General features: G+C 44.9%; 2 protein-coding genes across 2 annotated transcripts; both read left to right on the top strand.

Moving 5' to 3' along the window:
* Positions 1–5,109: 5,109 nt before the first annotated feature.
* LOC310996592 (odorant receptor 131-2-like) lies at positions 5,110–10,365 on the top strand (the record flags this gene model as incomplete). The annotated part of the gene is made up of 2 exons (XM_083986013.1): positions 5,110–6,015; positions 10,087–10,365. 2 exons carry the CDS (start codon positions 5,110–5,112, stop codon positions 10,363–10,365), a joined length of 1,185 nt encoding a protein of 394 aa, XP_083842139.1.
* A 2,027-nt stretch (positions 10,366–12,392) lies between these two features.
* LOC310996593 (odorant receptor 131-2-like) lies at positions 12,393–13,319 on the top strand (the record flags this gene model as incomplete). The annotated part of the gene is made up of 1 exon (XM_083986014.1): positions 12,393–13,319. One exon carries the CDS (start codon positions 12,393–12,395, stop codon positions 13,317–13,319), a length of 927 nt encoding a protein of 308 aa, XP_083842140.1.
* Positions 13,320–15,240: the final 1,921 nt, after the last annotated feature.

Genomic DNA, 15,240 nt, shown 5'->3' on the forward strand with positions numbered 1-15,240 from the left:
ATAGACCTGGCAGCAAAAACCCCAGATATTGTAATGTTTATTATTATTTTTATTATTATTATTAGGGCCCGAGCGGCGACTGCAAGTCGCCCAGCGAAAGCCCTATTGTAATTGCTATGTTTATTATTATTATATTCTCCCTAAAATCGCATTTTTGGGGGCCTCAACATGCCCCAAAACGCGTGAATTTTGGCATGCACATCAGGCCTCGCGAAAATTTTGATATTTTAAAGTCGTTGGAAATGGGCGTGGCCAAATGGCTGAATAGCGCCCCCTACAAACACATGTCAATGGCATCGCCATTCGTCTTACTTTGTCGTACACACACAAAATTCGGTACACATCTGTATTATACCCAGATATACAAAAAATCCTCTTGACCTTATGACCTCAACCCAACAGGAAGTCGGCCATTTTGGTTTTGATTTTTCCCGCCTAAACTTAACTCCTCCCAGAGCGTTCGCCCGATCAAGTTCAAATTAGGTACACAACATCGTCAGACCTAGCTGAGCTTATCTTGTGCTCCGTGAGTCCGTAGGTCAAAGGGCGTGGCTGCCAGCGCTCAATACACTATGGCGTGCTCGCCATGTACATACGAGTGGCTCTCACGCCCACATACTTCATCCAATCAACTTCAAACTTGCTGGACATGATGATGGCTCCGCCCTGAACGTCCCGATATATTAACTTCCCACGTAACTCATAGCGCCCCCCGGTGGTAGCAGGAAGTGCCATTTTTTGCATCAACATTGTCCGATTTCCACGAAACTTCACATGTGTGATGAGGGGCTGACCCTGAACACACCTGCACGCATCTCATTACTGCCCCTAGTGGACGAACCTTTAACTGCTCATAACTCCCTCATGCTTTGTCCGATTTCCACGAAACTTCACATGTGTGATCAGGGGCTGACCCTGAACACACCTGCACGCATCTCATTACTGCCCCTAGTGGACGAACCTTTAACTGCTCATAACTCCCTCATGCTTTGTCCGATTTCCACGAAACTTCACATGTGTGATCAGGGGCTGACCCTGAACACACCTGCACGCATCCCATTACTGCCCCCTAGTGGACGAACCTTTAACTGCTCATAACTCCCTCATGCTTTGTCCCATTTCCACGAAACTTCACATGTGTGATCAGGGGCTGACCCTGAACACACCTGCACGCATCCCATTACTGCCCCCTAGTGGACGAACCTTTAACTGCTCATAACTCCCTCATGCTTTGTCCGATTCACTCCAAACTTCACACGAGTGATGAGGGGCCGCCCCTGAACGCACCACACCACATGCGGTGACTGCCCCCTGGTGGATGAACGAAACATTGCGTTTTTGGCCTCCTTCCGGGGTTTTTTCTCCATTTCTGCTCCGCGCCACGGCCCCGGCGTGCCTCAGGCCCCGCGGTGGCATGGGCGAGCGAGGGCCCGCCATCGCCGCTTGCGGCTTTAATTATTATTATTATTCCCCGCAAAGAATCGCAAAAACGACCCCTTTGCCATGCACGAAAACTCACCAAACTTCGTAGCCTCGTGGGGCTTCGCGAAAAATTTGATATTTTGGCAGCGTCGCATTTGGGCGGGGCCAAATGGCTAAATAGCGCCCCCTACAATTTTCCCAAAAACCCATAGGGAAAAAAATGACGTTAACGAAAGCGGACCAAAACCGCCACACATGTTCATCAATGCCAGATGAACACAAAATCCTCCTATAGCGAAGCCCGAAACCCAACAGGAAGTCGGCCATTTTGCTTCAAAGTTTGTAAACGCAAAACGAACTCCTCCTAGGGGTTACGCCCGATCGGCTCCAAATTGGGTAGAGAACATCGTCAGACCTAGCTGAGCTTAACTTGTACTCCGCAGGTCTGTAGCTCAAAGGGGTTGGACTCTGGCGTGCCCCGAAGTTTGGCGACTGTTTCGGTGCTCGCCATGTAAATACGAATGGCTCTCATGCCCACATACTTGATCGTAGACGCTTCAAACTTGGTGCAAAAATCTATGGCAAGACCCTGAACGATCCGACATATTATTTGCCTACGTCGCTCATAGCGCCCCCCGGTGGTAACAGGAAACGTACAAAAATTCGTTAAAAATACGTAGTTGACCAAATCGACTTCGTTCCACTTCTAATACATGCAGACCCGGATGGTGAAGCTACATCATGAACCCTTTGACCCTACAAGCAACGGCGTCCGTGTGCCGCCGCGGCGAATGTGTATCTTCCCAATTTAAATTACGTTTGCCAAATACGCGCACATACTTCGTCGTAGCCACTTGAAATTCAAAGGACATGACGTTGCCTCCTCCCTGAACGTTTTGATGTATCGACTTCCTGCCTGGCTCATAGCGCCCCCCGGTGGTAACAGGAAGTACGCAAAAATTCATTAAAAATCCATACTTCACCCGATCAACTTCATTCCACTTCTAATACATGCAGAACCAGTTGCTGAAGCTACATTATGAACGCTGTGAAGATACGACGAACGGCGTCCGTGTGCCGCCGCGGCGACTGACGATTTTTTATCGTACAATTACGTTTGCCTTTTTCGTGGCTTTAACGAAGTCGTGTCCTCACGAAATTTCATCCACAGGTCAAGAATGGCGAGCTCTTTCAGCGGATAGAGTCGTTTCCCATGGGCGTGGCTAAATGCCTCAATAGCGCCCCCTTTAAGTTTTTCCGAAATTCTCCATAGACAAATTTCGCATACTTTGTCGTACACATACGAAACTCGACACACACGTGTATCATACCCAAACATACAAAAAATTGAATTGGAGCCACGCCCTAAACCCAACAGGAAGTCGGCCATTTTGGTTAGCATTTCTTTGACGCAAAACGAACTCCTCCGAGGGAGTTCGCCCGATTCACTTCAAATTGGGTAGAGAACATCTCCAGACCAAGCTGATTACGGCTTGTGCTCCGCAGGTCTGTAGGTCAAAGGGCGTGGCTGCTAGCGCACGGCCAAGTTCCGCGATTCAGCTAAAAAGGTTTAAATGCTATCGCGCCCACAAATTTGATCGCAGCGGCTTCAAACTTGGTGCACATGATGATGACGTGACCCTGAACGATCCGACATATTACTTTCATACGTCGCTCATAGCGCCCCCCGGTGGTTACAGGAAATGACATATTTTGCATCAACATTGTCCGATTTGCTCGAAACTTCACATGTGTGATGAGGTAACGACCCCGAACGCAACGGCACACATCCCGTTACCGCCCCCTGGTGGACGAACCGTAAACTTGCCGTAACTCCATCGTACATTGTCCGATTTGCTCGAAACTTCACATGTGTGATGAGGCAACGACCCTGAACGCAACGGCCCACATCCCGTTACTGCCCCCTGGTGGACGAACCGTAAACTTGCCGTAACTCCATCGTACATTGTCCGATTTGCTCGAAACTTCACATGTGTGATGAGGCAACGATCCCGAACGCAACGGCCCACATCCCGTTACTGCCCCCTGGTGGACGAACCGTAAACTTGCCGTAACTCCATCGTACATTGTCCGATTTGCTCGAAACTTCACGTGTTCGACAAGGGGACCGCCCTCGACGCAGCCGCCCACGTCCGGTTGCGCGCGGGGGTTTCGAAGAGCGGCCCGGGGGTAACGGGGACGCCGAGTGGCGTGGAACGAGGGCCCGTCATAGCCGCTTGCGGCTTTAATTTAATTTTATTTTTTTTAATTTATAACATTTTTTTCATGAAATAATCTGACAAAAATTAGTAAAATCAGAGATATGATATTGACCAATATCATATCTCTGATTTTACTTTCCTGCCGCGGTCCTGCCACGGACCGTGCATGGACACAGGGGAAATTTTGCATGGCTCCTACTTTAACAAACGGACCATACCAGTGTCTGACTGTAGCCGTTTCGATGTGCACAAGAATGCAACTGTTGTGTTGTGTTCACACTGAACCAAACACCAAACTCAGGCCCACAGTTAAACTGGGGCAACCAAAACAATACCTTTGTGAAAACACACTTATAAAATCAGAGATATGATATTGACCAATATCATATCTCTGATTTTACTTAACCAGTAAAGCTGTAATTTTAAGTTATAATTGTGAACTGAAGTTGGCAGATTATTTTGGGGGCTATGTAGAGTTAGGTGGTCCACAAGTGTTTTTTATGGGTTAAAGCAGAAGTGAGTGATCCGGTCGTTTTCGCTAATGCTGCGTTCCAGGCAGGCTTTTGAAATCGTAAATTACAGCTTCAAGTCACAACTTACGACTTTGTAGCGTTCCAGGCAACCCACTCGTGTTTTTCCGACCTGTTTTACCGGTGAAAGTCACTATAACGGCCACTCGTAACTTCCGACCGGTGAACTCGTACCAGATCGAACTGGTACCACTTCACGGTCGGAAAAATACGAGTTTCCTTGAACGCACCATAACAGTCCTCGTCGCTACGTCACCACATTCACGGCGTTCCTTGGCTGCACACACAGCCCTGCATGCCGTTCTCTCTCCTCATTGGATAAAAACTGTAGGATACGATAAATGTTTTCTCCTCGGCTCAGAGCAGAGCAGAGTGACTGACAGACCCGTGTTTCAGTCCAAACACTCTATGTAAGTGATTGCTGTCGGAAGATATAACTATTTAAGACTTATATTAACACAAATATATCACTCACTTCTGCTTTAAGTGGTCCCTGGTCTGAAAAAGTTTGAGAAACACTGCTTTTTACCCCTCATAAGTATACAGCCTAGTAACAATATTGAGTGTAAATAAAGGAATGTGAGCACTGTTCATGAGGCTTGCAGAGCAGAACAGTGTTACACTATGAACAACTGGACAATTATCTTCAACCAATCATCGTTCAAGAAACATGACTATCATCATGATGGTACGGACCAGGAAATTGGAATATTGTGCAACTACTCCACCCACACTAACATGTTACCCATGTCATGGTGTCACACAAAGTGGGTGTGAGGACTCAGCTTTTAAACTGTTGCAAGATTTTCACTCAACACAAACTAGAGAACATTCTGCTAATACACCATCAGGCTACTATTTGTAAGTGCTATTCTAAAATGTACACAAATCAGTCTCAGACCAACATCACTGTTGGACTACAATATCAAGGCTTAATGGGATTAGTGTTGTTTTCTCTTGTGTCTACAGTACCATCCTGTGTGTTTCTCTTCATTAATGGGACTTTGTTATTCACCTTGAGGAGTAAACCAGTGTTTTGTGAGACCTCTCGGTATATTCTTCTGTATAACCTAATTTTTGCTGACACGATAAATTTGGCTCTCAGCCAGTTAATGTACCTCTTAGCTGTCTGTAGAATAAGACTAACGTATCCTGTGTGTGGTGTTGTCAGCCTTTTTGGAAGTCTCTTATCTGTGATTTCTCCACTAACACTGGTGGTGATGTCTTTGGAGAGATATGTAGCTGTGTGTTACCCACTGAGGCAAGCAACTATTATCACCATCAGAAACACAGGAGTGGCCATCATTTTAGTTTGGGCCCTCAGTTCGCTAAATATTCTCACTCGAGTTCTTTTACTGTTAGATTTTCCATTTGAAGAACTGCAGAACCTGCAGATGAAGGACTTTTGCACTGTCATGGCGATGTCACTTAACCCAGTGTCAAGTGTTTATGAAAAAGCCTTCACTTATTTTCTATTTGTTTCAGCTGGTTTGATAGTCATTTACTCCTATGTAGGTGTGGTGGTAGCAGCCAGGTCAGCCTCTACAGACAAAGCTTCAGCCAGAAAGGCTCAGAACACACTGCTGCTGCATCTGGTGCAGCTGGGCCTCAGTCTCTCATCAACTTTACAAAGCCGCTTATTTATAGCTTTGTCAAAGATCCTAGACAGATTAACTATTGTGCGTATACAAACTGTCCTTTATGTGTGTGTTATAATCTTCCCTAAATGTCTGAGTGCTCTGATCTATGGCATCAGAGATAAGACAATCAGACCTGTCCTCATGTTTCATCTCTGCTGTCAGTGGAAACACTCATCTTCTCCTTCACAAATCTCAACCAAGGCAAAAATTATCATACTTTATAGATAAATATTAACTTCAACTTAATCTGGTTTGCTGTAAACTATTAATAACCGGGAGAATGGGTACTTAATCTGGATAGATATGATTAACAGTTTTAGGGATGCCTTTGCTGACAATAATTGACCTAACCCCTTAAATCTACTTTGAAATACTAACAACACTGCAAGCCATAATGTTGAAATGTGAAATGTTAGTGTGTATGTCACGTATTTGAATATGCAAAACTTCAGTATACACTGTTTAAGCAAGGCAAGGCAATTTTATTTGTATAGCCCGTTTTTACCAACAGTTTGTCTCAAAGGGCTTTACATGGCATCATAACAACATCCTCTGTCCTTAGACCCTCACATCCACTGAGGAAAAACTCCATAGAAAACCCTTTTAACAGGGAAAAATCGGAGAAACCTCAGGGTGAGCAACAGAGGAGGGATCCCTCACCCAGGACGGACAGACGTCAATAGATGTTGTTACAGACAAGAAAACAGTTCATAACAGAGAATGTGGGAAGCATGGAAATGTTAACAAGAGCTGATTTACAATTACTTCAACTCAAACATAGTGGAAGCACTACAGCCCTTTGGTTTAGAACTATCATGAACTGTATCAATCATTTTATGATACTGGAGGGAGGCTCACGCCTCTTCTTTTACCATTTGACTTTGGAGGCACCTAACACAACTCGATTATTGTTATTTAATGAAAAACACATTTATTATTGCTGTTGTTGTTGTTTTCCCTTTTCTTCTTCTTCCTCCTTCACATAAATCCTACTTCCAATGCATGAAAATTCACCAAAGTTTGCACAAAGGTCCAGTCCCATGACAGATTTGCTCAGATACAAACACGTCAATAGTCCTCAGTGGGGTGGGGGACAGAAAAGCTTCTAAATTTTATTTATTTGTTTTTAAAAAAAATTGTCAATAGGCTCAGTGAGATGAAGGATGCTCCTCAGTGTCAGAGGTAGTGAGTTCAAGTCTCAACTTATGGAAAATGTACATTGTAATGCCAACTTTCTTATTGTCTTCCTATTCTGTCTCTTGTTTCTCAGAATTGCCTAAAATTGCCTGGTCCTGACCATTGCTGCAAAGCAGCTTTAATGTTATTGTTGAGCTCTTGAGTAAGCTAACAGAATGTACAAGTGTTTAAAGTGCCCTTAATGCACATTTACTGGCAGGTGCCCTATTTTATTGTGCTATTATTGATATTTTATTTTCATTTATTTCTACCCATTAGACCTAATTTCGGTTTAGTAAAATCTATTTGATGTTGATATTTTACAATGGTTAGTGTGATTGGTGTATGTTTATCCTGAGAGGGTAAAAGGTGCATCATACATAACACACATAGTGGAAGTCTTTATGTTTTTACACTGTCACACTCTATACCAGCCTTTCTGGTGCCATGTCATCATTCCGATATTCCAATAGTCCGAAAATTTCCCATTATTTTGAAATCTCAATGTTTAGACCATATTAAACCCATTGTTTCGATGTCCCGTTGTTCTGAAATCTCAATGTTTCAACCCTAACCCTGACTACATGTGATTAAACATTTTGCACTAGGCCTTCCACTTCCCCAGAGGCGATCCTGACTTTGCTGTGGTTCAGCTTGTCTACTGTACCTATGCTTTTAGATTGCCTTCCCTGTCACTGCTAGCCTATCTATCAACCACATTTGGGTTTAATAAAATCAATATATAAATGCTATATCCGCCTCTGGAGATAAATGGCAAAAAAATAAACTATGAAAGAACTCTGTGACTCCTCCGAAGCCTCTCGTTCCTTGATGTCCCCTGAACCAGGCTGATTAACGTCAGTGATTCCTCCATGACTAATGGAGACATTTCATTGGGAGATGTGCAGTTGGCTTTGTATAAATTATCTCTCATGTTTTCTTACCATTCAGGGGCCTCATTTATCAAAAAGGGTGTAAAAGTGCTACTAAATTTTGACGTACGGCAAAAAGCCAAAAATGGCGTACACCCAAAATATTTACACCCTTTTCAGATCTATCAAACTGGGCGAACAATTCTCCGCAATTTCCAGTGATAAATCACACCGGACCCAAGAAAAATGCGGATGTGAACACGCCTCATATTCCACCTCCTAAACAGCCAAACACAACCATATATGGAATATCAATGCAAATCAGCACATGCATATTAAGTAGCCATGTGCGCTCTGGAAATTTGTGGAGTGACGTCAGTGGAAGACGGTGAAGACAATGGATGAGGGCGGGGAAAGAAGCAGAATTTCTCTGAAAGCTAGATACATGGCAATATCAGTCAGAAAAATCATCTTGCAGCTTGAAATAGGCTATAATAAAAACAAAAAACTCCCAAATCTGAATGAAACAGAGCAGAAAGAAGAATAATCTTACTTAATCTGCCCCTTTATTTAGATGATGTCAGAAATAATTTAAAGAAGGGTTTCTAATACCAGTTACCATTATTTTGCACCCCTTTCCACTAGCACTAGAACGGTTACACCCCGCCTTTCCGAAACTCCGCCGTTCCAAAAATAGACTTCCATTCTTTGTAATATCGGGGGGTTTCCTATTTTTTTAAGACCCTCTACCTGGTATTTTTACTAAACTTAACCAACTCCTTCCTTCATTGCTTAAATCCAACCAAAGCATCTCCCCCAGTCTGCTGTCAGCAGGAGCGGCTGCAGCAGCCTCGCGCCCGTGTGGGCTCAAGCCAGGTTCAGCCATGCTCGAGCGGAGCGGGGGAGAGAAAAAAAAAGTGTATTTCTTTTACTCTGTGGAGATCTATCACAAAGGAGTGGGGGAGAAAGCAAGTGGGACAGATCTGATCTGCCCAGTCCCTGTGCAGCACACGTTTCACAGAAAAGCCACAACGCAGAGTCTAAACAACGTTACGTCACCAACGTCAGCACCATGGACAGGGGGGGTTGGAACAGCGGTGTTTCGAGGGGACGTTTGGAACAGTGGGGTTTCGGAACAGCGGGGTGTCAGAATTGATTGATTCTTTTAATGACCACACAGCCAGGCTGGTGGAATTTGCTTCCAGTACAGCTCATTGGTACAGGTTCCAAACATATAACATGTATAGACAAACACACAATTATGGAGGTGTTCCGGAATGGAGAGCTGTCCCCCACTAGAATCGCCAACTGCCGTTCATTGGACGACTTGATTTTCATTTGTGCATAGCTATATTTAAAAAAAACATTGAAGTCCATGAGTCTGTGACTTTTCCTAAAATATGTTGGCCACCATCACTAGTAGTTACTGGGTAACTCCAGGAGAACTACAGTGTACTTACACACTATGGAGGGGATAAGAGTGCACACTTTATAATACAGCCTGATACCCTGTAGTTACAGGTAACTCCAGGAGAACTACAGTGTACTCACACACTAAGGAGGGGATAACTGTCAGGATTGAGGGAAGCAGGAGGACCCAAATGCAGACTGAACAAAACTCTTTTATTCTCACCAAAAGAATTGAGGGACGACAGGGAACCAGGATGAACGTGAGGGGTTGACACTCAGGTAGACATGGGTTGACAATGACGCGACAAGAGACAATGGAAACACAGAGGTTATCTACACACGAGGGAACGAGACACAGGTGGTGCAATCAAACACAGGTGAGACACATGAGGTAATCAAACGGGCGGGAAACTTAACAGGAAGACAGGAATCAGACACAGACTTCAAAGTAAAACAGGAAACCAACAGGAAAAACTAGACAACCACAACACACAGGAAACAGGACACAGAACTACAAATTAACACAAGAACCTACACAGGACAAGACAGTGACAAAATTCCAAAACCAAACTAAAAGCCGAGCCACAACGTGGTGGTGAACTTGGGGCATGACAGTACTGGACACTGGAAACAGGAGCCTGACACTTGGCCGGTTGGACACAGGAATCAGGAGCAGGACGGGCCTCCTGCTGGACACAGAAAACAGGAGCAGGACAGACCTCCTGCTGGACACTGGAAACAGGAGCAGGACAGGCCTCCTGCTGGACACAGGGAACAGGGGTGGCGCCAGCCGTGACCCCCGACGCCGGAACAGGAGTGGCGTCTGCCGAGGACCCCCGACACCGGAACAGGAGTGGCGTCCAAGGGTGACTGCAGCTCAGGACGTGGCGCCGGAGAGCACTGCAGCTCAGGAGATGGCGCAGGAGAATGCTGCAGCTCTGGAGGGGGGCAGGAGAACACTGCAGCTCTGGACATGGCACCAGCAAACGCTGCAGCTCTCAGGACTGTGCCGAGGGATGCTGCAGCGCTGGAGTTGGCCGAACTGCCAACGAGGCATGGGGAGCAGGAGTGGGCCGGACCACCGACCGCCTAACTGCAGGTGGTTGCGGCCCAACTGGAACAGGAGATGGTTGCGTCCCAACTGGAACAGGAGATGGCAGCAGCAGAGCAGGGACTGGAGATGCAGCTCAGCCGGAGAGGGAATGGGTGTGAGGCTAACTGGCTTACCGCCAGTAGCTAAATGGACTTGCACTTATATAGCGCTTTTCTAGTCTCTTGGACCACTCACAACGCTTTACACTGTAGGTCACATTCACCCTTTCACACACACATTCATACAGCGCTGGGCACAGCGCGGGAATCTAGCCATTCACACACATTCGTACACACAATGAACGCATTGGGGGGCAAGTGTGGGTTCAGTGTCTTGCCCAAGGACACTTCCGACATGTTGCCAGGAGGAGCCTGGAATCGAACCACCGACTTTCCGGTTAGTGAACAACCCGCTCTACCTCCTGAGCCACAGCCGCCCGGATGTTCACGTTGGATGGAGAGGGGTCCTCCCCGTGCCAGGCGGGATCCCCAGAACGGGTTGGTAGGTGGGTTGCTGGGGATAAGGCCTGGGTTGCTGCTGCTGCTTCCGACGGCGGTGAGAGGAGACTCCTCTGCTGGGCCCTGGGGAGTTGGTAGATGAAAATACTCAAAAAGAGTGATCACCTGGGGAGGGGAATCACCTGCTGGGTCCTTTTTTGGTCGCGTCATTTACTGAGTTACTGGGTACCTCCAGGACAACTACAGTGTACTTACACACTAAGGAGGGGATAACAGTGCAGACTTTATAATACAGCCTGATACCCTGTAGTTACTGGGTAACTCCAGGAGAACTACAGTGTACTTACACACTAAGGAGGGGATAACAGTGCATACTTTATAATACAGCCCGCTACCCTGTAGTTACAGGTAACTCCGGGAGAACTACAGAGTACTTAAGCCCTAAGGAGGGGATAACAGGGCTCAAAATTTAATTATGTTAGAAATAACAACAAACAGACACGCGGACACCACGAAAATGCAACAGTGTAATAATTCCTGTGACAGTGACTGCAGCTGGCCATGGTAGTCCAGGTCAGACCCCCGTGTCAATCACAGGCTACAGAGGTTCAGCAAAACGTGCGGGCACATGAATTAATATTATTATTGATGACATATGACACGCATTGCCAGGAGAGATCCGATCTGTTTGTTTAGACATATTGGCAGATATCTGATTTATATCTGATTTATTTTCCACATATAAAGAGGGCCTGAATCCGATCTAACAATATCTGATTCCATACATCTTTTTCCCCATTTACAATCGGAATTAGACCACTTGAACCATGAAGTGTAAAGACAGCCTTAGATGGATGTTATCACTATATTCCGGTGGCTGTGATTGCCATCCAGTGACCTACAGGATCCCTGAAAAAATGTCAGCCCCTACCTATGGCCCCTACCCGGGACATAATCACTGCTCCTCCCCGTGGACAAATGAAGCATTGCAGCTGATTTTCACACCGGCTACTCATGGGCGTTAACAGTCGTGGCTGCATTCACTACATCACCGCAGGGGCCCGCGGACCAAGCGGCAGGCCATCACGGATACGTCAGTCACGGTCCTGCTGCGGACCGTGCCTTGAAATGGGAAAAATAAGTATACAGTCTAGTAACAATATTGAGTGTAAATAAAGGAATGTGAGCACTGTTCATGAGGCTTGCAGAGCAGAACAGTGTTACACTATGAACAATTGGACAATTATCTTCAACCAATCATCGTTCAAGAAACATGACTATCATCATGATGGCACGGACCAGGAAATTGGAATATTGTGCAACTACCCCAACCACACTAACATGTTACCCATGTCATGGTGTCACACAAAGTGGGTGTGAGGACTCATTTTATAAACTGTTGCAAGATTTTCACTGTCATACAACTGGAGCTCAACACAAACTAGAGAACATTCTGCTGTGTTTACACTGCTGATACACCATCAGGCTACTATTTGTAAGTGCTATTCTAAAATGTACACAAATCAGTCTCAGACCAACATCACTGTTGGACTACAATATCAAGGCTTAATGGGATTAGTGTTGTTTTCTCTTGTGTCTACAGTACCATCCTGTGTGTTTCTCTTCATTAATGGGACTTTGTTATTCACCTTGAGGAGTAAACCAGTGTTCTGTGAGACCTCTCGGTATATTCTTCTGTATAACCTACTTTTGGCTGACACGTTAAATTTGGCTCTGAGCCAGTTGATGTACCTCATAGCTGTCTGTAGAATAAGACTAACGTATCCTGTGTGTGGTGTTCTCAGCCTTTTTGGAAGTCTCTTATCTGTGATTTCTCCTCTAACACTGGTGGTGATGTCTTTGGAGAGATATGTAGCTGTGTGTTACCCACTGAGGCAAGCAACTATTATCACCATCAGAAACACAGGAGTGGCCATCATTTTAGTTTGGGCCCTCGGTTCGCTAAATGTTCTCACTCGAGTTCTTTTACTGTTAGATTTTCCATTTGAAGAACTGCAGAACCTGCAGATGAAGGACTTTTGCTCTGTCATGGCGATGTCACTTAACCCAGTGTCAAGTGTTTATGAAAAAGCCTTCACTTATTTTCTTTTTGTTTCAGCTGGTTTCACAGTCATTTACTCCTATGTTGGTGTGGTGGTAGCAGCCAGGTCAGCCTCTACAGACAAAGCTTCAGCCAGAAAGGCTCAGAACACACTGCTGCTGCATCTGGTGCAGCTGGGCCTCAGTCTCTCATCAACTTTAAAAAACCGCTTAATTATAGCTTTGTCAAAGGTCCTAGACAGATTAACTATTGTGCGTATACAAACTGTCCTTTATGTGTGTGTTATAATCTTCCCTAAATGTCTGAGTGCTCTAATCTATGGCATCAGAGATAAGACAATCAGACCTGTCCTCATGTTTCATCTCTGCTGTCAGTGGAAATGCTCATCTTCTCCATCACAAATCTCAACCAAGGCAAAAATGATCATACTTTAGAGATAAATACTAATTTCAACTTAATCTGGTTTGCTGTAAACTATTAATGACCAGGAGAATGGGTACTTAATCTGGATGTTTTAGGGATGTCTTTGCTGACAATAATTGACACTGACCCTAACACTGACCCTAACCCTACTTTGAAATACCTAACAACACTGCAAGCCATAATGTTGAAATGTGAAATGTCAGTGTGTATGTCACGTATTTGAAAATGCAAAACTTCAGTAGGCTATACACTGTTAACAATTACTTAAACTCAAACGTCTGTAATTACTGACTGGAACTGCAGAAGAAAACAAAACAAGAATAACAGCTTCACACTAAAAAAAGTTGGGTTAAAAATAACCCAATTTTAACCCAATTGCTGGGTCGAATAAGCACAAATCCATTTTTGGGGTTATTTTAACCTTATCGTCTGTGGATTCTGTATGCCTTTCTTTTAGGGATTGTGAAATTCTGGGCCGATGCAGATGGCGATGTTTAAAATAATAACTTGGCCGATGCCGATGTTTTTTCTTATTGTTATTTATTCCGTCTTTGGTGCCACAGAAACATTACTGAACTATTTTAAAAGTCTTTCAGCGCTTCATCATATTATTATTTAATGAGCACAAATTCAACAAACAGATTTATGAAACAAAAACAACCTTTAATGTCAATTTTTAGTTGACATAACCTTAAAACACTTACAGTAACCTATAGTTAGTATTAGAGTTGCTACATGGTAAAAGTAATTAGTTACCAGGAAAAGTAACACCGCTGTTCCGACACCCTCCCCCCCGCAGCTGTCCAATGTCCAAGGTGCTGAACCGCGTGACGTTGTTTACATTCTGCTTTGTGGCTTGTCTGTGAAACGTGCTGCTCAGAGACTGCTTTCTCCCTGACTCCGTTGTTGGAGATCTCCCACACAGTAATAGAAATACACTTTTTTTCGCCCCCCCCCCCCGCTCCGCTCGAGCGCAGCTGAACCCGGCTTGAGCTCACAGGGGCACGAGGCTGCTGCAGCCGCCGCTCGTGCTGACAGCTGACTGAGGGAGATGCTTTGGTTGGGTTTAGGCAATGAAGAAAGGAGTTGGTTAAGTTTAGTAAAAAGACCAGGTAGAGGCTAGACAGGCTAGAAGCATAATGAACATTATATCATTAATATGAAGTATTTGCTTGTTTTGCAGTTAATTATGCACATGATCCGTTTGACCCCAAAAAGGAAAAAAGGATCACTGCGCACTGGGGGTTTCCCCAATAGCCTTTTCGGAATAGCGGGGTCTTTAGAAAAAATAGAAAACCCCGCTATTACGATGAATGGAAGTCTATTGTCGGAAAGGCGGGGCTTCGGAAAGGCGGGGTGTAACCTCTTTTACTCTGTGGAGATCTATCACAAAGGAGTGGGGGAGAAAGCAAGTGGGACAGATCTGATCTGCCCAGTCCCTGTGCAGCGCACGTTTCACAGAAAAGCCACAACGCAGAGTCTAAACAACGTTACGTCACCAACGTCAGCACCAAATTTAATTATGTTAGAAATAACAACAAACAGACACGCGGACACCACGAAAATGAAACAGTGTAATAATTCCTGTGACAGTGACTGCAGCTGGCCATGGTAGTCCAGGTCAGACCCCCGTGTCAATCACAGGCTACAGAGGTTCAGCAAAACGTGCGGGCACATGAATTAATATTATTATTGATGACATATGACACGCATTGCCAGGAGAGATCTGATCTGTCTGTTTAGACATATTGGCAGATATCCGATTTATATCTGATTTATTTCCACACATAAAGAGGGCCTGAATCCGATCTAACAATATCTGATTCCATACATCTTTTTCCCATTTACAATCGGAATTAGACCACTTGAACCATGAAGTGTAAAGACAGCCTTAGATGGATGTTATCACTATATTCCGGTGGCTGTGATTGC

Source organism: Trachurus trachurus (genome assembly GCF_905171665.1).
Source record: "Trachurus trachurus genome assembly, chromosome: 14".
Classification (NCBI taxonomy): domain Eukaryota; kingdom Metazoa; phylum Chordata; class Actinopteri; order Carangiformes; family Carangidae; genus Trachurus; species Trachurus trachurus.